Source organism: Thermobia domestica, chromosome 12, assembly GCF_964235325.1.
Source record: "Thermobia domestica chromosome 12, izTheDome1.hap1.1, whole genome shotgun sequence".
In the NCBI taxonomy this organism is placed as follows: Eukaryota; Metazoa; Arthropoda; class Insecta; order Zygentoma; family Lepismatidae; genus Thermobia; species Thermobia domestica.
Genome location: NC_137465.1, coordinates 209,478,837 through 209,505,637, shown reverse-complemented (window position 1 = coordinate 209,505,637; position 26,801 = coordinate 209,478,837). Strand labels below are relative to the sequence as shown.

Here is a 26,801-nt window from a genome sequence, read left to right as displayed (position 1 = left end):
TGACCGTCGTTATTCGTGAGCTGCAGTGCTTGCGAATTTAGACAATAATGAACACACAAGAAAATGTTCTAGAAGGTTCAAGAAGGCTAAAATTTTCTTTTCAATAATCGATGTCTAAAAGATGCTGTCTCCGTAATTCAATCTGCCGTACTTGTGTATCTGTAGGTATTTGTATGAATAAAAGAAAAAGTATTGATTTGAGACTTTTAATACCGAATTACTCAATGAGTGTAAATTACAATATAGATTATCTACATAAATATGCTTTAAATATATATGTATAATTATCTACTTCGATAGTTACAAACTTACAAAAACCCTCCATTGGAGCAAAACAGTTTACCTGTATACGTGGTTAGAAGTAACCATTTTAAACACTATAGTCTTTTTCCAGCTAACTTCAGTGTGTTAATGTTCTGAATTACTTTCTGTTTTAACGTTACAAAGTACCTCATTATTTGGTCATACATGTTACAATAGTCATAGTACTTTTAACAAATAACTTTTTATTTGATTCTTCCTCTCTTTTTTTCCTACATAAAAGAATATATGCTTAGTAGTAGCAAAGTGCATTATCATTTGTCTATTTTTCCTAATTTCAATTTTAGAAGATAAACAAAACATACGAAATTAATAGTAAATAAACACAGATTCAAAACTGTAAAACCAGCTTATTTCTCGACACTGTATCTATAATGTTTGTTCATATGTTTGTCCACTCTTCTCTGGAAACATTTTTTGCAATGTACATTAACTTAAATTTCTTATCTGTACAGCAAAATTCCACAAAGCCTACAGTACATGCATTTCTTGTTCAATTTGAAAGATTTAAAAAATAAAATAAACTCTACGCACCGACGTTGTGCAATTACAGCATAGCACCAATCAAATAATAACTATCTTACTCGATTTCCCTCCAAAACACAAATACCAATATTAAAGTCCTAATTATTATTATTATTATTTTTGACTGATAGCCATATAGATCTCGACATATTTTATTCGTATTTTTAAATCTACTCCAACGCTGCTTATTCTTTGGTACTGTTTCGCGTGTCGGAATCGAATATTAAAATTATAATATTAACATTTTGTATGTTGGATGCGTATAGAGTAACATTTCTCTTACTACAACTTCAAATGGCTTTCTTGCGCAGCAGCTTTAAACATGCAAGATTGTTTAAGTTGGTCTAGTATCACGCAACATAGAATTTTTCCATTTCAAGTGCCGCTGCGCTGCTATGGATATATTTTTCCCGTATTTCCCTCGAAAGAGGAGGGACAAGTTTCTTTTGATCGAGCTTGGATGTGGACAGGGTTGCCAGATTGACGGGCTTCCCTGTGCACTCTCTTGTTAGCCATTCTAAGTAGCCTACGATCTTCACTCGCCAAGACTATACGACTGAATGACAAATTGGCAACACAGCCGAGGTCATTCACTTCTTCCCTCAAAGCAAAGGGAAGGTTTCCTCTCACTTCACATATTTTCCGAGGGTACACTTGAAAAGAAAGGCTCTATCTTCGTATTTATTTACAAAAAAAAAAAAAAAAAAAAAAGTATTCAATAAATTTAAAAGAAACACTGTTTAGTAATATATATATTTTTTAAAAAGTTCAATCATTTTTGCTTTTAGTAAATTAGTATTGGGACTTCATACAACCTTCCATTAACATGTAGTTGGAAAGTCAATTAATGATGGTTTAGAAGTTTCAAGACAGACTTTCACAAACAAACATCAGGGATGTCTAGTCTTGATGTGCCAGTGTATTTTCTATCATTACATGATGTACTGTTAACCATGTATTTGGGATTTTTTTTTTTTTTTAATTTTTGAAAATTATTATTTTTGGTTTATTGTAATTTTCTTTTCTTGGTTACTCTAGCATCTTGTTAAAATTATTTTTCAGTAACATCTGAAAATCCTTTCTGAAAATTTAGGAAGCATATTTTGTATTACGGCATTTTATCACTGACGCAGAAGACACCGAAATTACTGGAAGAAAGAAAGAATCCTTAAGATTCATATCGTACATAATACTAACACTGGAATGTCTTCTGCTGTTCTAAAACAACAAAATGCGAGCGAACACCAAGAAAACTTGCTATATCGGTGTTGTCATTCATTTCAAGAGGGAAAAAACGCACAAAATACATAACACACGGCCAAATCTGACAACTAGGGTTACAGAAAACCAACATATTTTAATATTATTAGTCATCTGGAAAGAATCATGCAGATGTGGTCTTATATTTTACTCTTTGTACTGAAGTTAACTGAAAATGACTATCACTCTCTATCTATCCTTTAGGATAATTGCAGTACCCACTCTTCAAGGTACTATACACGTAATTTTTTTTTAGCTCCAATTTATAGAATCAATACGCTTATTTTACTAACAAAATATCAAAATTTAAATATCGTTGTTCGAAGATAAGAGAAAAAATGCTCGTTTTCTGAACAGTTTATACAATCTACTACTGGTAAAATACAAACATCACACAAGAAATGATAACAAAATAATAATAACTAAAATTAATCATTTCCTGTGATATATATACACACATATATATAAATTATATAGAAATTAAAGTTTATAAATCTATAATGCATATAAAGAGAAAGTTCATAATATCGAAATTATAAGAAGATACATAAAATTATCAATTTGTGTTTACCCTATTTTCTTTATGTTATTTTCAATTTCAACGCATACGCAAAATAATATTTGTACCCTCATTTTTACAAAATTGGAAACCATCGAGAAACCGTAAAGAAAGAAAAAAAAAAAGGAAAGAAAAAAACTAAAGCGTATGATATGTCAGGGTGGAGAAAGTAAACCGTGAAATTTCGAAGGAGCAAAATAAAGATTGTCAAGCTTCAAGATCCGAGTAGTACAGTAAGCACAGAAACATAGACCATGAAGTTACCTTTATTTTTGAATGTAGGAAGGAATGAGTCACATTATTACAGACGTATAGGACAGCAGCAAGCATAGGAACAGAGAGCATTTATATAAAGTGATGTAAAATTTACAGCCCAGAACAATGTCATACGAGATTGGAAAAGCAGTGTTTCGATGAACTGCTGAATATTTACGCGGGAAGAGAGCAAAAGGACAAGAAGTACAAGCGGCAGAACCCTTATCTGGTAGTATTAACCAAAGAAAGTCAGATTAATCCATAGAATATGGCAAAATCAAAAAGCAAAAATAGAAGGATCTTAAATAGGACCTGTACCTAAGAGAGGGAGATTTCTAGTGGTTATTACGAAATACTCCACCCAGGCTGATCCAAGAACTTGTCTAGCAGTCTTACAGGCTATGATCATCTAAGAAACTTGGGGTTGTATTATATTTGAAGTCAGTTGTATTATAATATTCAGGCCAATAAATATATCTTTAAAAAGCCAGGCAGTATAGTGCAGGCGTTTCTCAGTAAGACAAGTAGTAAGGGGTATGAATAAGAAGAAATAGCCTGAGTCTTGAAATTTATAAGGTAGTGAAGCAAAGGACGTCATATTCTTTCTTTTTTAATTTTGCTTTAGAATATGTGATTAGGAACACAAATGGCAGAACCGGACTAACAGAGATGGTCTTAACTAGTGATCGCCAAACCCTCGATCGCGAGCTACTAGTAGCTCGAGGGGATATTTTTGGTAGATTGCGTTAACGCTCGTTCGGTTAACCTTGATTCCTCCACTGAGCTGACGCTAACGAAAGGGGCGCTGACAACGACTGCTTATTTCTCCCGCGCAACTACCAATGTCAGCCTCATCTCACAGTTGGGGTTGTGCACGTTATGTTTTTCGGTTGTGCACGTTATATTAGACATTTGCACGTTATATTAGACATTTGCTAACTTGGACAGTTTGATTCCATTTTTACTAGAAATGTAAGATTATAGGCAATAAACAAATGTACTTCTTTTGGTTGGTAGCTCAAAGTAGGATTTGTAAACGGTACAGTAGCTCAGAAGATTCGTAAGTTTGGCGACCACTGGTCTTAACCATCTGCTCATATATCCAGACAATGAAGATTGGAGAGAAGACATCAAGTTTTCTAACCAAATAAATACCTAACATTATAATTTATACAATGTCATAAGTATGGCCCTTAATAATAATAATTAAATTTTAAAAAAATGAAGACTTCGATTACTGAAAGAAACTAGAAATGGAAGACTAAGAAATGAGGAAAAAATACACAATGGCGTTTACTTATTATTATACTAATAGGATTCATATTTAATACAAGCACAGCTTTTTTACTTACGTAAGTTCTCACAGGTAACAACTGCACTTTGACCGAAATGTTTCAATAACGGGTTGTCATCCTCATCTGTACAGTACATAAAGAAGGATTACCAAGATCTATAATACATTAACTTGTTGAGACTTTTTATTTCCATAGTAAAAAGAAAAGCACTTACATAGTCAAAGAGGGAAACTGCAAGTCTTAATTCGTTTATACATGGAAAGAAATTCCTTGATAATATAATTCTTCTAGCAAAAATGTTTCCTTCAAGGTATTGTACTGATGAAGGTTATACACAGTCATTGAAACGTGTACGGTCAAGAATGCCACTGTTACTTGTGGGTGCTTGCTTCAATTATTGAAAAAGGCTTATTTATATGTAAGGTGTTTATAATTTACTTATATAAGCAACTGAAAATGACAACCACTTTCCGCTCAGGCACAAATATATTATGATTGGACTGCATGTAGTGCGGTATCGGCACGGAATTCTAATCTTAAAAGATAATATTAGCCAGGAACTATCTTAGCATTCAGCAGAGAATCTTCAAAACAGATTTGGCTTAATGTTTTCATTTTTCTTTCAGGTTTAACCTTTCATTTTTCAATTTTGTAAACTAAACGTAAATTCACAACCATTCACAGCCAGACTCAAGACTTTACATTTTACAAATTGCTATCATTTTTCCGTTAATCATATAAAATTATAAAATAGACTACAGTTTGGAGTTTAACGTCTCCTTTCAGCATCAGCACTATATGAGACGTGAATTTACAGCTTAATGAGAGATCAAAACATTTGTTCTCAACGCGAATCTAATCTCGAACACAAAACACGAGATAACATGCTTCCACGAAGCTTTTACCAATCTTCAGCTTATGTTACACATTAAGCTACGTCGTCCAGGATATGTTAAGAATGTGAAACGGTTTTTACAATTCACCAGAATCAATTCATAACCTATTTCTTAAAAGTGAATTCAGTAACTCTCAGTTTTGTTGTATGAGCAGTTCATTTGTATACCCACGCTCATTAACACAAGAAGCATAAAATAAAAATAAAATCACAAACCAATCAAAAATTATGGAAACTGAAATTTACAAATCACAAAAACAGTTATGAAAAATAGTCTATTTATAAGGTTTACACATACTGTTTTTAGATAATCCTACAAACATGTGATCAATACTCTAATCTCAGGGATTCGCGCTTAGCGCGTACACGGTTATCCTGATCGACTGCATTTATATTTATTAATTTGCATGTTCCAGAATTAGCCACAAAAGACCATTTTACACTGATGACATTCACAATGGAAGGAGAAAAGGAATTTTCGGAAGAGGCCAAGGTTTACATATTAAAAGTACTATATTAACATTCGTTTGATAAATTGACGAAAAATCTGAATATATCAGGATGGTCGGAAGTGGTATTCGAACTTAGGATCACCAGAATACTAGACAAATGCACCAACTAGGACGAAAAATACAAACAACAAAATGCACGTAAAATGAAAGTTGTTGGAATAATGCAAGTATCTATAAGAGCTTTGTTTCTCGAACGGAAGTTTACCTCATCAGTATAAAGACAAGTTTTCGATTACTTATCTGTAAAAAAAAAAAAAAAAAAAAAAAGTGATTCAGTGTGATTAATAATCACTTCACTTTGTACGGGTACCGCCAATTTCTCTATCAGTATAGCAAGGTGGTTTTTCTTGTTATAGACGGAAAATCCATTCGCTACAAAATCTGATATATTCTTTCAACAAACATGATATCCACATGCACATTAAAGAGCACCCTGACCAAAGCCACCTGAGACACAATAAGACAGCCTTCAATTTCACGGTCTCCCAGCAAGAATTTTTCTCAAAAGTTCCTTGTAAAATATTCTTCTCCCCTCGAGTTCCCTCAGAACCAGGTGTGATTCAGTTTTCGGTTTCATGTCTCCGTAAACTTCATAAGCTTCAATTCTGATCATAATAAGTTAAATAGGTTTCTACATTGCTTTCGAAAGATGTGTTTAACTAAAAGCGCAGTTGTCTTTAATCGTGTACTTGTATTAATGATATCGTGTATTACTTTAGAATTACTGTGTGTACGTAACATAGCTTTCACATGGCATGGAATTCCTAACTGCATGTTAGACATTTTAAGAATACTCCATTAGTAATTCTTTCTTAAAGGGGACCCTAGTTCCATCTGGTTACGGGCTAACTACTAACGTTTGTGAAACCCTGAGATATTGCAATATTTAAGTAAAATTTATACAAGATATTTTTAACAATGGTGATTTGTTTCTGATAAATAAAAATTTAGATCTTTAGGTGTATTACCAAAAGCTTGTCTATAGTTGTAGAACCATTACCACGATAATAATCTGACAAATAACTATAAAACAATACTAAGAGTACAACATAAGCGTGTACTACTAATCTATCAAAACAAAAGTATTGTAACAAAAGAAATGCTGACCAAAGCTTCAAAACACACTTATTTTAAATTATAATGTGTTACAGTTTCACATGCCACATGTAGGAGAGACGGGGAACAGAATAAAAGAAAGGATAAAACAACATAAAAATGATGTGAAGAGAAAAAAAGATATCAATGCGATATACGAACATGTAAAGGAGACTAATCACGAAATTAACTGGGATAAGACGGAAGTATTGGAGACAGAGAAGAGAATGATAATAAGGAAGTGGAAAGAAGTAGATTGGATAAAGAAGGTAGAAAGAAATAAGCTGATGAACTGAACAGGGGGCTTACCTATTCAGGAATTATGGCAGAGAATTTTGGATAGTATACGTAGACAGTAAGATGAAACTGAAAAAGGCCCTTGTAAGAACAAAAATTGATGGCACGTGATTGGTTGGAAAATGGACACGGGGTTCTACGGGATTGACTGACAGCTTATGTCTGTATCTTTTACGTTTTATAGTGTCTATATAGCGTCTGATAAAGGATATGTTAGAAATCCGAAACTGTAACACATTATAGTTTAAAATACAGTGTGTGTTGAAGCTTTGGTCAGTGTTTCTTTTGTTACAATATCCAATACAAAGCCATGGATAATGTTATTATTAAAATATATTTACATTACAATGCTATCGGATTATAAGCTTCATTCTTCTGTAATTTTGCCTACTTTGATAAGAGTATCTTCCAAAACCGAAATTCAAACATCACTAATTAATATGCATATTTAAAAGGGCTGACAACTACCTACCAGGTGAGTGTTTGTCGCGGGAGCATTATACAGAAACCTTTGTGTAGTTTGATGATTTTGCTAAACCAACATTTCACAGCTGTGTGTTACTGTTCATCTGAGGCAGTGTCTTCTAAGTAAGGCCTGTTTTTTGACTGTATGCATGTTTATTTCGGTGTGTTATCACAAGAATAATTGTGTTTGAATTAGAGCAACAAAAACGATAACTAGGTTCCAAAATTGCTTTGGATACTGGGCTAAGTACTGGCAACTGTGCATAGTTTTCCCAAACGGTGTACCTTGAGGATGGTTACAGTAATCTTTAAAAATGCGATACACAACACTTTTCTCGTGATGAGCATGCGAACTTTATTGTAGCGTCTCGTATGAGACTTAATTAGAACAATGAAAACTGGTTTTTCTTTCCTGTGATAACGTTGTAGTCCAAATACGTTTATCATTTACTTCCAATCCAACCATTTTATCTCAACACGTAAAAAAGGTTCTATGTATAATTTGTACAGAAATAAAAGCAATATGTTTTTCCTTAGAAATCAAGTTCTACAGGTAAGTATTCAAAGGAAAAGCAGGTTACTCTTCCCGGTGACAACGGCAACTGGCTAACCCTTTGTACCAATAGCACCATTGGGCTTATTAGCAATCCGCAAATGGCCGCTAATGAGCCTCTAACATTTTCCACGTAGACAACGAAAATTGCTGTTTTAATTTGTAATTCCACCATATTAACATTATAACATTTAAAATGGTATTTCAAGCTGTCCTGTCAAAACTTTTTTACGCAATAATATAAATTTAAGGTACAGTATATTTTCATTTAACTATAGCTTTTACTTCCTATATAACGTATAATTTTACAAAATTGTATATTCTGTCGAAAATAAAGTGCTTTTTGAAAATCGTAGATTATAACCCTTTACAAGGTTTGGATGAAGTCAGGGTTTAAGGCATCTGGAGAGAGTTCATCCGTGACACGCGATTAAGAGTGTCAAAACCGAGACAAGATTAGAGGATTCGGGAAAATTGCATCACTAAAACACTTCATGCAAATGAAGCCTATATACCTAAATATATTGAGAATTGGACACATGTCTGCAGGATTTTTTTTCTCTCTTTTAAACACTATAATGACTGTCAAACTACGAGGGTCATTTCAAAACTCTTGCACACAGTGCATGCGAGACCGTTTGAGTGATGTGACCAAGTTCAATTTTATGTCAGTTGTGAGTCAGAGTTTGTGCTTGACGGTTGTGTCTGTGTTTATTGGTTCGCCTGGCTGTGTTGTGAGAAATTCAATGTTAAAATTGAAGATGAACCCGACCCAGGTCGGATTACACATAGTAACCAGTGTTCCTATTAAAACCGAAACTCTACGTGCAAAGAATCTAACTGAAATTTACAATGCTTTGCGAGAAGTTTGGAGAAATAGTGGCACTGTATCACGGTAGTCAGCTCGTTTCCGTGAAGGTTGTGTAAGTATTGCGGTATTACAGACAACCCAAGAAGTTGAAGACCATCAACTGCAACAGACTACATCTCTGAGATTATTGTGAATGACATTTTAAGAGAGGATCGACGAAAAGCATGTGAGGAAATTGTATATGAGACCAGAATGTCTGTCACTTCAGTTTTCAGAATCGTTACTGAAAAGTTAAATATAAGAAAAATTGCTGTCAGATGGCTTCCGCATGATCTGAGTGAAGAGCAGAAAGCATGTCGCAAAAGAATAGCAGAATTGCTTCAACGTTACCGAACAGAAGGAGATCAGTTTCTACGAAGGACTGTTGCAACTGAAGAAATCTGGATACGAGATTTTGAACCAGAATTGAAGTCTCAGTCATTACAATGGAAAAAGTTCCGACTCTCCACTCCCGAAGAAAACGTTTCGATACAATTGACGAAGCTTTCAGTGAGGTGACCGGGAGTGATCAGACAGCTCAACAATGAAGGTGCCCTATCATTGTAGAATTACCAAAACGTTAGGAAGCTGTCATAAGCAAGAATGGAGATCATATTGAAGGCCTGTAACAGTATGCTGTACAATAAATTATTTACTTCCATAATATGTTTCAGTGTGCAGAACTTTTGAAATGAGCCTCATATTCACTATTAACCTCGAAATATCCTACATACTGAGTTTCAAACTTTTGAAGAAACCAATAATATAACCCACCAAATAACAACAATAATTTAGAAACAAACCACAAATTCTGAGAAAAACTTCATATCCAGCTCCAACTTCCACGTAAGAATATGAAGCACTATATTATTTTGCTTCTTTATACCTTAAAGAAATGTTAAATTTTGTTTGTTTGTTTGTTTGTTTTCTTTCTTGAAATGTTCAATGAACTAAAATAACTACCAGACGGGAACAAAGAAAAACTTACTTGTTGTTACGGCCTAAAATTAAATTAACATTAAATTGCATTGTCATTGTTATATACACATAAATATAACAGCTGCAACAGTTAAAATATGAATTTTGATCTTTTCTAACTCACAAACTTGTTTCTTGGCTTATTCCTAAACGAAACAAAACTTCGATTTTCATTTTTTTTATACATTTATATAATGAGTTTATCGTTAACTCTACACACTACATACTTTTAGATTTAAAAAAAAAACAATCTTCAAATATTACTAAATAATATTGAAACTAAAACTAAGCCTATGATAATGAACAAGAATAATAGAACATTTTGTTTCTTTTTACTGGTGCATTCACTACTATTAACTTTGGTAACTCGATTTCTATAATATTCCACTACATCGGACAAATCATTTGGCTTCGTTGGTAAATAATACAATTCCCGTTTAGCTTTGTCAATACTGAAATAATGTGTTACTCCGCTCTTGTATAACTCTGCTTTACAAAGCAACGGATCAAAGTGAATGAGCCAGTCCGATATGTAATGTAAGAATTCCTCTATATATACAAAGGACCACATGAGCCACATTGGAAGCTTCAACGTAGGAAACTTAAACCCTAATCCTTCAATCAGGGGACGGAAGAATTTCAGATTATTTATAGGTGGTCCATCGGAGATGAAATACGCTTGACCGCCAACGATGTTGCGTTGGACAGGGTCTAACAATGCCTTTGATGCTTTTACATGAGCCTGGACGACATTTTGCATACTTGCAAACTGCACTAGGCAATCGCCCTGTCCGTAATCGAATTGGACTAAACCACGCTGAATCAGATTCACTATCCTCGGAAGATGGCGGCGTTCTTTGGGTCCCATCACTCCTGCCAACCGAAGGGCGCAGGTTCTCAGCACCTTGGCACACTTTGTTACTGTTCCATCTGCTGTTAAAACCAGTTGTTCAGCGACTGATTTGGTACGGGAGTAGTGGTCGACGTGTTTGTGCAACGGGAAATACGGCAGGCTCTCATCGCCATTCCTGATTTCTTGACCCCCAAACACTACATTGAATGTGCTTGTATACACAAGCGCAGTTATGTCCTCACTGCGGCACACTTCGATTACATTTTTTGTTCCATAAATATTTACTTCTTCCACGGTGTCCCAATATTTCGGAAGCTGCTGCCAGCTACTCATGCCAAACGATGCTGAAAGAGAAAGAAAGAATTATTTTCTAAAAATATATTTACAAGAAAGAGAACAAACATAATAAATAATCCTAGAAAGTTACTGTGTGATTATGATTTCAGTTTAGCACTCCTTTCGGCAGCGAGGCTATTTAAGACGTGGACCTACAACCTAATGTAGGATCCGAACCACAGGAGTTCCCGTCGGGAATCGAACCCGGGTCTCCCACGCCAAAAGCGCGTACGCTAACAGCATAGTCACGAGGGAGCCCTCCTAGAAAGTTATAAAAGACAGTTCATTTACACCTGAGCAATCTCCTTTTTCTACACATTCTGTCAAATGAAATGAAATTTTTGGTTTTACGCCTCACACTTATGCCCATTAGCCTAAAGAAGACAGTGGATATTGAAAAGTAATTATTATGAAATAACTGGTGGGATAAACATGTGAGAGAAAATGAGAAAACCTTGAGAAAATCCCAGGACGAAAGATGTCCATCACAAACTCACATGGTCCTATCAAGGGACTTCTCGCAGAAGATGTGACTGATCTACATAGCCTCCAACTTCTCTTAAGTTTTATATATTGTTTCATGTACAACCCTTTAGATTCAGGCATACATATATACAACACAAGCAAATTAATATTTTTCCTTACATCGCAATAGTGGATTCTTCCATTCTGTTTTTTCTTGTGTATATTAGCAGCGCATATTAGAAAGATATATTGTCACAAACTGAAAATGGCAACTCTATTTCCCGTATAGCGTTTACTAAAGTAAGTATCTAAGACGAAGCAGTTTACTGAAGTTTGAGGAAGGGTGTGCCAACAGGTTCCTTTATTATTATTATTATTATTATTATTATTAATAATAATAATAATAATAATAATAATAATAATAATAATAATAATAATAATAATAATAATAATAATAATAATAATAATAATAATAATAATAATAATAATAATAATAAAGCTCTTTTTGAGTTTCGTATTTTTTACGTTTGCCACTCTGATTAATAACACATTGACTACCACGTCGATCATATGCAAGATTAATTATTTTAAATCAAAGTGATTAAAATCACAACTTAAATAGGATTTTTTTTTTTAAATCAATGATTTAAATCAAATTTATTTTGCTTCATACTGAAACAAAATGCAGTATCTTGGACACTGATCGAATATCAGTCTGAAATCAGCATATCAGTCCGTACTATGTGATGTTAGGATCTCAATAATGCAAAGTTGAAATAAAACATCTAATTTTTTTTTGATTGAAGTTAATGACCTATGAATTTTTGACGATGTACTTAATTTAATCATTTCATATCGTACAGAATTTGAGAAAGCTTGAATCTTTTAACATTCAATACTTACGAAAATTTTTAGTTCAGAATTTACGTATTATACATTTTTTATCATTATTGAAACGTCTACACATACATACACACATTCTTATACATACATACATATTATGTGTAAGATACATACATACGTACAAACCTAATATACATGCATGTATAGGAATGAGTGTTATGTTTCAGCATAACATAAGAGTGCTTGCAGAAATTTTAACCATACTTGGCACTCATATTACTTGCAGTCCGGAAAACAGCACTGTGGCAGTAAAACTTGCACACCTAAAGGGAGTGAGTGGGATGATATTTAAAAATGACTGAAAATGACCGGCATTAGTGTCGATTTCCTAGTTTTCAGAGTCGCTGAAATGAATCGTGACACTTCTGTTGCCGTTTAAGTTCAATTTCAGACCTCATTAGCATCCGCGTGGGGTGGGGTGAACTAGTAACATTTAATAATAATAATAATCGAGAACGACCGATATTAGTACCGCAACTATAGTTTTCTGGGTCGCTTAGATAAATAGTGACACTTCAGATACCGTCTAAGTCCAATTTCAGTCGCCATTATAGCCGGGGAGGGGAGAATGAAATGTTGACATGTAAAAATAATAGCAAAATAAAAGGTTGGAATAATCTGCACATCGAAAATGAACTTCCCAATGGCTCATTGATCAAACTGCATTTTGTGGATGATTCGCCAATACGATATTTCACTGCACATGCGAAAGCAAAACAACGCACACAACTATAGAACAAAAGTTTGTTACATATCGTTATTAGAAAACGCAGATAAGATTTTAAGTTTGAAGTTGCCAAACCACTCAACTACATTTGAAATAGTCTTAAAATTTTCATTTCGAATGTTTTTAAAATCTTATTCTTAGCAAATCGAAATTCCGAATCTTAGCAGAATTCCCTGACAATACCTAATCTTCTCAAATTCCCTAACTTTTCCCAGTTTTCCATGTCTGTCGGCACCCTAGCTGCAATTACAACCTATAACTTACGATGTGGCATTGAAACAGACATTAGATGTAATTCTGAGGAATTGTCCTGTACGCTGCTTGTATGCAAATCCACAAGACATCTGCTGAAAGACAGTGACAAACTATACCTTACACATCTTCCACAGTAAGTGTCAGACGACTGTCTACCCATGGAAGCTGAGATGCTCGTCATTCGCCAAAGGCGGCTTGCACATTCCAGAATATAAGTGGCTAGGCATTGTCTTGTTCAAATATGGCATCGGAAGTCATCTAAAGAAAGAGTATGACCCCAGTTTCTGCATTCAGAAGATTGCGTCAACGCGTAGCAGCCGAAAGCGTGTGTTGTATGTAATGGCACTTTCTACCAGCAATCTACCTGCCGCTATTACGCTCGACAATGCACACTAACATAGACTGTGCTTACCACGATTGCGTCTAATGCGTACGCAGCCAATCACTGTAGACAGGTTGAAGACGCGGAACTCGTCCAAAGCACGCTAGTGACAATGTACACGTCCCCATTATAGCCCGAGGTTTTTATGTTTCTGTATCAGTAGAAACACTGCAAAAGCATGCGTATCGTCATTCAGCGCCCACTACATGACCGTTGCTATATACTGCCTATTGCTTCGATACATGCATCGCTGTCGTGGCGGCAGGCACCATTTCGTGGTACGAGAAGCTGCCTTCCCATAGGCTGACTAGTCATCTGTTTATATTGCGCACTTTGACGTCGACAAGACATAGTCACAGTTGCTCTAAGCTTCCTAATCGCTTGAACACATTACAAGCACAGACTCTACTACTTTAATATTGCGTACACCATCCTCTTGCAACACTGTTTTGAGCAACGAACCACAAGCGCTGTTGACTCCACCATGGTGTCTACTAAAATTCCAAAATGAAATTTCGTGACTTTTTCGTGACCTTTTCTTTACCAAATCATAAGATTTCCTAACATTTTCAAGAGCGATTTGGGTGCGAATTAGGCCGAATTTTCATCCATGCGATAGAAACGTACTTTGCTTGCGATTTGGTAGCGTCTAAAGCTAACCATAAACATTTTTGATGGTGAATTTTGACATTTTATAGAATAAAATTTTCCAATCTATACTTACATTTGCACAGTTAAAAAAAAAAAAAAAAATCGTGACCCAAAAGCTAAATTTCGTAACTTTTTCGTGACTTTCATGACCGTTTTCTGATTTCGTGACTTTTTCGTGACATTCGTGACTTTCGTGACCGATAGACACCCTGCTCCACGTATGCTTCATCCTGCTGAAATTACAGTAGTTCGTACGTTATATTTTGCCGTTTGGACGCATTCCCGTAATTCCTTCTTGAAAATATGACTTTCACAAACAGCACTGTATTTGATACTATATATATAGTGCCTCAATACTGGAACTGTAAATGTATGTCCGTTTTTGCGTATTTTTATTTATTTTATTATTATTATTATTATTATTTAGCAAAAATGTTGCAGATTTCATTTTACGCAACTTATACTAATATGAAATTGCTTTAGCTTTTTTCAACTAAAAACTAAAAGCTTGTTTCAAAATTTTAATTTTAATTGGATCAATATTATTTCATCCACCTCTTATCCTGTGGACGTCATGTGATAGATCTCGACAGGTAACTCGTTTTACCACAATTTTCTCTTTTCAAGTTTTGTACGCTTTAAAATAATTATTTCTATTTTTAAGTTGATGTACAGTTTTGTGACGTCAGGAAAGAAGTTAGATTATGCGAGTAGAAAAATGAATAGCTTTCATATATTTTGTCACAGCAATTTATTTAGTTTCGAGAATTCAACGATTATTATTAGTTTTTCTCATGCAAAAAAAGTCCATTTTCATAAAAATGATTACAGAAACCCAATGATTAAAATCAGAATCAGAAGTATATTCTTAATCTGGTTAGATCTTGTTTTCATACAAGATTACATATATTAAAAGGGTGCGTGTCCGTGTAAATAATAGTTGAATCCTCCTCTAGGGGAAAAGGAGAGTAACATTTTGGGTAGAGATCATACTGTGCAAGATTAAAGCTAGAAAATATGTTTTACAAGTTAAATACGAGGCTGCGTAATTTTCCATAAACTGAAATACTAATGCAGTTTGTCTTGTATTACTGAGCAACGACTATATATTCAAACTTGCTGACTTCAAATGTAATCACAGTAAATTTACAAGACTGTTATATCTTTCTGTATGTATACTCAAGTAGATCTGAACAGGATGGTTACTTATGCACTGAGTGAAAATCAGTTATGAGCTGTGCACTGGTAACTTTCAAATACTTTTATTACCATTCTCGTAACATTTGACAGTCAAATTTGTTAGTACATATTTTCTGAGCCTGAAACAAATAGTTCAAATTATACTATAAAGATTACGTTAAAAAAATTAAAAGAAATTAAAGGTCATAGACGAACTTTGCACTTGTCTGCAAAAATAAGCCGAAACACTGAAGACATTCACATGATAATAGACGCATGAGATATTCAGGGTGTTTTCAAAACAACACCGACAACGTTTGGAAGGTGATTCTTGACACCAAGATAAGACAAAAAAATATAGAGTAACCTGGGTGCACAAATGCTTCCTTGCGGAGTTATAGGCTGCCGAAAACATGAAAAAATAAAATTTAAAGGCTCATAGCTCCAAAATTATGGGACCTACCGTAGTCGAATCAAGACTTCACTTAGAAACTAACATGTGCGCTATACAAAACTACATGTTTCAGAATCCTAAGGTACTCACGCAACAATTTCTATAGTGGGAGTTTGGTTACGGGCATTCAATTTGAAGCACTCACCACCAACCTGTATAAAAATTGTTGCGGAAATACCGCAGGATTCTGAAATATGGATATTTGGATAGGACACATACTAGTTCCTAAGTAAAGTCTTGAACCGACTATGGTAGGTCTCATACTTTTGGAGCTATAGACTTTCAAAGTTCACTTTTTCAAGTTTTCGGCAGCCTATAACTCCGAAAGGAAACATTTAAGCACCAGGTTGGTCTATGCTTTTTGTCTTATCTTGGTCTCAGGAATCACCTCCTAAACGTTGTCGGTGTTGATTTGAAACACCCTGTATCTGTCCAGTTAAACGTTAACGCAATATCAGGAAGAAAAAAAAATAATTATTTCATTCTACTTTCGCGTGCTTTGTTAATTAAAACTGCACAAAAATCTTCACCTTACTTATTATTTTGATAGACTTTCTAAGCTTAATGGCATACATTAGTCCCAATAATTGAACATCCTTTTATAGGTCACTTTATAGGTAAAGATCAAGTTCGTGGAATGAGAACACTAGTTGGTACATAATAAATTATTAATGTCTTACCTGTATGAATCACACACTGTTTCCCTTCCGCCGCCGCCTTCAACGCCTCCCTATCTCGAATGTCTCCCTTGAAGAAGACAAATCCATCTAGAACACTAGCCTCCGTTCTCCACTCATCATCTGGCAACGAAATGTCGAACAATGTGACGCGGTATCCACTATTCAAAAGATCTAATCCAATGTGGTATCCGATATATCCTCCACCTCCAGTAATCAGAAAATTAAACATGGTTCCCACTTATCTGCGGAACAAACATCGAAGCTTTAATGCCACAGAAAGCGATTATGTTTAAAACAAGACTACAACTGACTTACGAGATACATATTTGCCAACTGGAATGTAAAGCAAAGCTATCTTAAATTATCTGGAAATTCATAATTCGATCTAAGCGGCTGAATACCATGACTACAGACAAGTTCTGAAGACTTTTAACGGAGCCTGAAATGTGTTCAAACATCTCATCCAACAATTTTACAATATTTGCCGGTACATAAGATGTTCTCCATTTCTGCATTCAAATTTGAGGGAAAAAAAATATTTTCACTGTGAACAACACCGTCTCATCAATTAAGGACGTGATTTTTAATGTCAAATGAAGGTTCTAATTAGTGGGTTAACACACCGAAAACGCGAAAACATCACGTTCTAAAATGCCCTGGCTTGAAAACTATGAGATGTACTATCGCAAGCAGTTCAAGGTATTAAACAGGAACTAGCCTATTACGCAATGTACTTACATACTGTGTTTTACAGTCCTACGGTACCTACGCAATGAGTACTTTTGAGTACTTAAAAGTGTATCCCCGTACAGCAGCTTATTTTATACAATTCATTACGCCGGTGGATGTTTAGATAGAGTGCATACTAGTTCTTGTATTAATTCCTTGAACTCCTTGCGATAAGTCTTATAATTTTCAAGCCAGGATGTTTCCCGAGAAAATCCACGCACACGGTTTGTCCACCACAAAGTTCACTTGGCGCGAGCTGGGATGGAACCCAGGACTCCATGCACCAGAGGTGAACGCTCTACCACTGAGCCACCGCGGCCCCTAACTCCGAAAAGAATTGTTTTCCGAACTATGCTCATAAAAAAAAAAAAAAAAAAAAAAAAAATTCATTTGATAAAAGGAATCACCACTTAAATTTAAGACACGGTCTTCATTTAACACCCTATGATAATACCTCGACAAACTCAAGCTAATGATAGATCAAAATTAAGCAAAACATGTCTAATGAACATGGATCGAATGCGGTACTGTTTTACCATGAGCGGCGTTCAAACAGGCGAAGACGCTTATATAATGCCGAATATCCTACGAACGAGGAAAAATATCGTTATCGTGTCAAAATAATACGCAGAAAATCACACCTGATAAATGCAATGACGTACAGTGGGGAATGAAACGGTCGCTACAATATGGAGATCTTTACAAGTGAGGAATATATGTGTGAATTCTCCATCTGTGTGTTTGGATACCTATTGCGCACAGACCGCTCCCCTCAGCTTCCATCTGTATGTCATTCAATTTGTCTGGGAGAGCTCCTCCGTGGCTAAGTGGTTAGCGTACGCGCCTTTGGCGTGGGAGACCCGGGTTCGATTCCCGGCGGGAGCCCATGTGGTTCGGATTCCACGTTAATCAGTAGGTCCACGTCTCATATAGCCTCGCTGCTGAAAGGGACGCTAAAATCAACTCAACTCAACTCAATTTGTCTGGGGCCAAGTCTTGTGTAATATTTAGACCCAACAGCGACATCTTCCCGCATTCGTGAGATATTTGGCATTATATGAACCCCTCGCTGGTTTTCGAGCGCCTCTCACGGTAAAACAATGCAGCTTTCGACCCATTTCTTTAGACTTTCTTTGCCTTATTTCAAACCTATTTTTATCTTCAGTTTGTCAGTGTATAACATACCACTCTGTGCATTATACAGCAGGACGTAAAATTTCTGGTCGCCAGGTCGCCATTGGCGACTATAAATTTAGAGCTGGCGACCAGTGTTCAGTAGGAATGGTTTCTGTCTAAACTCACAGGGCTGCGCAGTTTCTGTTTCGCACGAAAATAATTGTCACTGAGTGAGAGAAATCACGGAATGTGAAATCTCCACAACAGACATGGAAAGTGAATTCACAACGTTGTAATTCGCCCCTCCTTTCCCCCCCTCAGAATCAAAAACATTACGAGATTCCAAATTTGCTTCCAGTTGTCACATTTTGTGCAGTTTTACCTGTGAATACTGCTTCATGTGAGAGAGGCTTCAGCACTCTCAACAGAGTTAAGACTGCCTACAGGAATTCACTGAAGACTGACACACTGAATGATTTGTTGACAATTCCTACAATGGCTCTTCACTTAACGACTTTCACCCGAAAACTGCAATCGACAACTGGTACTTTAGTTCAGAGAGGTAGCGTTACACAAACGTGAAGTCTTAAGGTAAGATATTTTTTAACGTGTATATGAATTGTCCAATTCAAAACTGATTATCCTGAATCTAACTGTGATTTTGAAATTTTATGCCCTGACGTAATATCTCTCTGTCAAACCAAAAGCTGTGTGTGAAGGGGGGGGGGGCTGTCATAATTTGTACGTGAGAGATACTGGCGACCGTGATTTTTGGATTGCCGAGTGCGTCTAATTTTCAAATTTTGCACACTATTATACGGTATATATTCAGGATTAACAATACTTAACTAAATGAAGAATTACACCCGTATCTGAAAATGTCTACAGCGCACGTGCGTCCAGAGAAAAAAATACATATAAGGCGCACTCAGAAAGTAAGTTCCAAAAGTCCCCTAAGATTGCATGGATGGTCAAAGTGGGATGAGCCTGTGCAGGACCGAACAAAGAACACGCAGTCATAACTTGCCGCGTGCGCAGTTGTGTGGAAATGAAATCTTTAAATTTTACGTCCCACGGTTATGCCGGTTAGGCTAAAGTATACGGTGATGATGAGAGATGAGTGAAAATGGTGGTGGGGTTAAGTAGGAGGAAACGGGAGAACCCCGAGAAAACCCACGAGCACGGCGTTTGTCCACCACAAAGTCCACACGGCGCGAGTCGCTGTTGTGTGGAGTCAGTGGTGAGAGAACTGTAGTATGGCACACACATCTGGGCACATAGTCTTCCACCACGTGCGACAATCAGGTTTCTCCATGATAAAAAGCTGTCGGTTTCAGATATCCACCTGCAGTTTTGTGAAGCATATGAACCTGATGTTGTAAATGAAGACATGGTTAAAAGATAGTACAGACAATTCACAGGAGGTTGCACTAATGTGCACGATGAACATTATAGTAGCCGACCTCTCATGTCATTTCTACAGATCTCAGATTCCCCGCTGCATAAGACCGTCACTCAGTGACTGCAGTTTCGCATGGGTTCCAAAACAAATGACCGCGGAACACAAGGAAAGTGTCTAGCGTCTGCTGTGATCTTCCTGCTAATTACAAGGACAAATTCATCGATCGTATCGTCACCGGGAACGGAACGATCATGGTATCCTACGTGATCTCACCCTACAGCTCCGACCTCGCGCCTAGCGGCTTCTACCTGATCCTCCACTTGAAGCCACTTCTGGCCGGCCAATGTTTCGATAGCGCAGCTGAGTTGCTGATAGTAAAGACATCCTGGTTCAAGTTGGTTCGAGTTCTTAGCGGCAGAATTCCTTGACATAAGCATAAAAAAGCTAGCATTGCGGGTTACAACAATGTCTCAGTAAGGATAGTGCACATGTTGAAAAAGTAAACCCACAATAATAAACAGTAATAGAATAATTTTTTTCTGAAGTTTATCTTTCATCTTACAATCCATCAGAACTTACTTTCTGGATGAGCCATGCATTATGAAACGGTACATAAAGCGACTGTATTCAACACTTACTGAATCACTTAACTGTATGTAGCTTGAGTACTAATGCACGCTGTAAGGAAAGAAAGGGGAAAAAAAGGTACCAAACAACAGAGAATCGTTAATATTTCTTGAAACTGGGATAATCAAAATCTCTGCATCGGCGTATAAGATGCATTCAATTTTCGGAGTTATTCTTAAAGAACGGGGAAGGGAGGAGCCCCTTATGCTCTGGCAAATAAGTAATAAGTGATTGAATATTTTAAATTAATTTTTTCATATACTGAATTAAAGCTGCTTTGTTTTACTGTCGAGTATTCCCTAATCGCTCGCATGGCATGTCTCAGGGAATACCCAACACTTTATATTTAAAGTTTACAACATTAGACTCATGAAAGATTACACAAGCAATTTTAATATTCGTTGACCTAAGCTCAATGTAGTTATTTAAAATGAAGGATCCACCTCCAACATTTTGGTTTATTTTCATTTGCATTTACTTATTTTCCTTTGTTTGACGTTGTTGAAAATGAAATGAAATCTTTCAGTTTGACGCCCCACAATTATTTCTATTAGGCTAAGGGAGACGGATAATTAAGACAAGTGAATGACGATGGAAGAATTGGTGGAATGAACATATGGGAGGAAATGGGAGTACCCCGAGAAAGCCCAGGAAAACGATGCTGTCTACCAGAAACTTACTTGGCCGGGAATCGAACCAAGAACCCCACATACCAGAGTTACGTGTTCTACCACTGAGCCACCATGCCCTTCAATTCTGACGCTGTTACAAAACTTAGGCGATTCATTACTGTCGTATGGTTATGTTTAACATTATAACAATAGAAAGACCATCCATGGCTTTGGATTGATTATTTTAACAAAACATAAATGAAAATGTAAACTTTGTCATAACATTGACTATATATATGTCTGTATTTTCATTCATGTTCGAGAGTGTCTGAAGAAGGATATGTTAGATATCAGAAACCGTTACATATTATAATTTAAAATACAGTGGGTTTTAAGCTTTGGTCAGTGTTTCTTTTGTTAAAATAAAACATTATAACAATGTTAAAGAGGAGCCCTTACGTGCTTCCTTCCGAGTATTTTGATTTATCTTAGGAGCATGCAGTTTATTTAAAACGAAACTCACAGAGTGAAATGGTAATACTGAGATGAAATAGAAATGTTCTCTCGACACGGGGTTATATAGACAGTTACTACGCCTCTAAGCTCATATAGTGTGACCATCTGGTAGCGTATGGACCAGGTTCGATCTCCAAATCAGTTACATATTTTCATTCTTTGAATTTGATTATGGCTACACTTATATATATGAGGGCTATTTTTCTTTATCAACCTCCATTAAGCTACCAGAGAAGAACCACGTGGGATGACGAAACACGGATAAGACAAGTTGTCCATTGACATCAGCCATCCTCTACACCAATACACAGACTGTACCATTCAATCATTGTGAAGTAGCAAACTTGAATGCATATCGAGTGTAATCGAAGTGCTCGCCAAGTACGAACTACGATGCTCCAAGTATGAACTACAAGATGCGCCAAGTATGAATTACAAGAAGTAATTCGGTTGCCTCAAGCGGAAGGGTATAAGTAAGGATTACAGCATGAACTTCGTAAGTGATGGTTGTGTACACGACGAAGGCGACCAAGAGTGGAAAGCTACAATAGACGAGACTTCGCTGAACACGTGAATCATGTGATTGGTGAAAGCCATAAGTTATGATTTCGGAACTGACTGCTGAGTTCCATGAAATTTCAAAACCAGCGCCCGGAGAAATCAAATTACACTTTCATGGTCACTTCGACTGCTTTCGATTTGTTTTAAAGCTCTTCTATTACAGGACGTTTGAACGACAGTCTGTCTATCACGGGGAGGAGGGAAGGGGGGCGACGTCGAACGAACAGTTTTGTCATCTCACGTGGGTCTCCTCAGGTAGCTTAACGGAGATTGCAAAACATATACCTCGAATTACTATCTGAAATCGTTCTCTGCAGGTACAAATAGGTCTGCGCAAAAGGCTTTCATCAATCCTTAGAATATTCAATGAAAGTGTTACAATTTAAAAAAAAAATCATGTCATTCATTCCCACTCCCCATGCCGATGACGGCGGAACTTGCACTTAAACGACATCAGAAGTGTCACTATTCATGTCAGCGACCCAGAAAATATGGACTGCACATTAATATCGGTCGTTTTCGATTATACCGTACTAAACTTTCTTGCTCCTCTATTTTTAATTGAATTATGTCATACTGCACTTACGGAAACATTTATTTACGCAGTATGGACAAAATTATAAAAGATGTTTTGGAAAACTTTGTCCGAGGAAAACAAACCAAGAAAAATAATATCGCTTGAAGATTTTCTCATAAGAAGTTATTTACACGATATTCTACGGGGGTGTCAACGGAACATTTATTTACGGAATATGAACAAAATCGAATGAGTCTGTTTTGAGAATTTCGTCTAAAAAGGACATCTCCAAAAGAAAACTCCCCCTCACCTTCCCAACCCATATAAATCTCTTGATTTATGAAAAATAAACAAAACTGTTAAACCAGTTTTCGAGAATTATTATTATTATTATTCTTTTACTTCTTCCAGTTAACTACTACTATTTCTGGGAGTACAAAGAAAATTCAACCCCTCTCCCCCTCCTTGGTTAATCTTATAAAGATCTTCCTACTTGGAGAATTGTATTTAAAAAATTGAGATTAATATATATATACATATGATTCGGATACGTTGAACTGACAAGTAGATGGACGAACATTGAAAAATCCCTTCATTGGTATGAGTGAGTGATGAAAGTTGTAAATCCTTTGAAATCTCGACTATTTCACGATCACCGTACTTTCTTGTATCCTATCGTCACTCGAAAGTAATTATATAGATGTACTTTGGGCGTTACGTTGAAAGCACTTTTCCTGAATACAAAAACTTTCGAACGCACCTCCAACCCCACTATTGGAAGAAGAAAATGTGTTATCTTTGAAACGAAAGTATATTTTTAATTAGTATTTTTTTATTGTTGTAGACAAATTGGATGGAAGAAATTCAGTTTCTAAGTAATAGTATAGATGTCGCTAATCTGGTGTTATCCTTGCACTTGTTATTCGTGTCTGTTTACAAACAATTACCATCCAAACCTACACGAAATTATCTTCAAGTTTCTAAAGGAAAAGAATGCAAGGTTCCGTAATCTGAAAATCCGAAAGCACAACGTTGCACGTAGGGGTAATAGTATACAACAGTTCCTCATCGTGTTCCGTACTCGAGGATAGTTCTTACTCTTGCACCACGTACAGAAATGGTGGTATGTCATGTACAAGTGGTAATGGAACACATAAGAAACCCAGATCATGTTGTACTCACACTGGAATATGCAGTATGAGTACACCGTGATCTGCGTTTCTTATGTGTGCTATTACAACTTCTACATGAAATACCATCACGTTTGTAAGTAATGCAACAGTAAGAACTATTTACGAGCACAAGACATGCAAAATGCGTTCAAGTCCCCCCCCCCCACACACACATAGTGAAATATAAAGTACAAGGGCACTACAGAGGCGCACATAAAGTGCACCGTACTCGAGGATAGTTCTAACTCTTGCACCACGTACAGAAATGGTGGTATATCATATACAAGTTTCAGTCGATAAGTAAATGAGAGTCGCTTTTTTTACCCCATTTTCAAGTTCCTAGATCCTCAATGAATAATCCGTAAAAGACTGAACTTCGTGAGTCCTCGGGAAATGATGAGGAACTGTTGTATACTATATCCCACGTAGGAATTATATTAAATCGTTAAGATACTGCCTAAACATCTCAGCATTTATTATGTAACGGGCCCAATTTTGGCCTCGATCCGTTACAGACATTTTTAGCACTTTAATAAATAATGTCTTTGTCATCTCTTAAAAATTGCTAATTCGCTGAAGAGAAAAAGAATTTGGAATATTATTTGTTTATTTTCCAAAGAGGATTTATGTTCGGAAAGGCCATTGTAAGGTATAATCATTATGCTATACTCATGATTTAAATTGTAGGAAGAAAAGAAAAGAGGTGTATATACTGTTGTTGATTTTAGGAAATAGGAAATCTAATGATGGAACGACGAACAGGAAATAGTTACGAAAACGTCGTTAAGTTAATATAGTTCGCTGAGTAGTAAATCTCAGGATCTTGTTCATTCCAGTTAGTTAATTTCCTGATGTGTTTCCAGTGTGTTTATGGTGAAATGAATCATAAAAAGAATATGTGTGAGTAAACAAGTTCCGGGTTCCCTCAGCTACTGCTTCTCACCTAATGATGATAAAATTTCTAATGCATCTGATATATATATATATATATATATATATATATATATATATATATATATTTATTTGTATGTATACTACAGCAATTGGTCGGTAATCAAAACTAATAAAATTTTATATGGTATGGTCTGATTTTCTGTATTTTCATTCCTTTGTTTGCCAAGCTACACTTATACAGTTTATGCCACTGTACCATCTGCCGTCCTAATAGATGTAAGAATATGTGCTGAATCGCCAATGATCGCATACAGGGGTTCCAGTCCTAAGCGGACCTGATTAAGCGATATCCGTAATCTTCTGAAATTTAAAAAGAATGTTATAATCATCATCATAAAAACCTGTGGTCAGAAATTCAGAATGGAGTCATAAGAACTTTCTATTTCATAGTTACCCTATGCTAACAATTAATAGTGGATCTCCAGCGACCTCAAGTCGTTACAGTGATCAACAACAGAATCCACAGAGAATTGTCTGAACAATACTGTCAAGTCAAGATTGAAGCACACAGGAAGTTAGCCTGAAAAATCATATGGACAATATTCTTATCTGACACGAGTGTGCACAGGTCAGTAGTACTGTTATCCTTCGTCTAACACGTCATCCTGTCTTCCATCCGAGTCTCTGATAAAACAACCAACCAAACACTACATACAACCCTATTTTATATTAAAAACCTATCAAAATTGAAACTTGTTTCCAAATTAATAACTTTTATACACATAACTAATAAGAATATTACCGACATTGGCAGGTAATTGAGAACTCCGTTAATGGAACAACTTCTCGCATTACAGGATGCTACATTCCTTAAGAGTACCATACGATGGTGTCTCAATTTAACTCAACCTAAAATCTAAGCAAGTCTCCATGTACTTTGACGTAAAAGCAGTCTACGATTGTGCTCCGAAGATAGGATACGATTGTGCTACGATTGTGCTATTATAATGAACGAAATGGTGGAATGAATAATACAGTGGGAAGAACTACGAGAAAACCTACGCACACGCTGTCTGACTATCCCAAAACCCACTTGGCACGAGCTGGAATCGAACAAGAGACTTCATGCACCAAAGATTAGCGCTCTACCACTGAGTCAGGATGACTCCACGAATTGAACCTGCATCTTTAGAGTATCTGACTGCGTCCTCATAGCAATAAAACTAAATTATTAAATCTGCATGTACAAATATCAGTGTAACAAGTAAATTCGTAACTGACTTACCTGTACTTAATGATATGGATTTTATGAACAACATATGCAGATGCAACTTTTTTGTTTTAGAGAACGTGTCACTTTTCTTCACAAACACACAGTTGTATCTGATTAAAAATAATCTGTCTTGAAACCAAATCAACACAGATACAAATTACATTCAGCATTAACCGTCACAGTAGAAGAATCAATAATCAGTAAAAAAAAAAAAAGAGAAAAAAAACCATAGTTCAACGTTCAAGGTTATATCAACAATCGCCGATAACATACGTAAGCATAAGAAAAAATGACCTTGAAAATTATTAGTTGAAATATTCATTAGATTCAGTTTTAGCAGTCATATTTGAAGAAAGCACTGTGTGAGAAAAGAATCTGTACTAGGGCTCCATCCCGCTATTCACCTGATATGACTACCAAAAACTTTCATACGAGTGTTTTCACCAAAAATTTTATTGATTTTTATATTCTTGTCAATGATGTGTTAGGCCGGTCTCACATCTCAGGATAGAAAATTGCAAGACCCCCACTCCACCCCCGTCCATTAGGGATCTTTGCGCCTATATTTACTTTCTAACGACGAAAAGAGAGAAGGTAATCGAAAAAAAAAAAATAACGAATGTACACGTCTTATGGCC

General features: G+C 36.0%; 2 protein-coding genes across 3 annotated transcripts in view; both read right to left on the bottom strand.

The window, feature by feature from the left end:
• LOC145667004 (uncharacterized) overlaps positions 1-26,801 on the bottom strand; it is an 81,548-nt gene that overhangs the window by 39,930 nt on the left and 14,817 nt on the right. The gene's annotated exons all lie outside the window — the stretch shown is intronic.
• Positions 276-26,331, bottom strand: LOC145667006 (short-chain dehydrogenase/reductase family 42E member 1-like). Its single transcript, XM_081734685.1, has 3 exons — positions 26,176-26,331; positions 16,746-16,987; positions 276-11,057 (listed from the first exon to the last, which is right to left on the bottom strand). The coding sequence occupies exons 2-3, from the start codon at positions 16,972-16,974 to the stop codon at positions 10,114-10,116; spliced, it is 1,173 nt and encodes a 390-aa protein (XP_081590811.1). The 5' UTR covers positions 16,975-16,987; positions 26,176-26,331; the 3' UTR covers positions 276-10,113.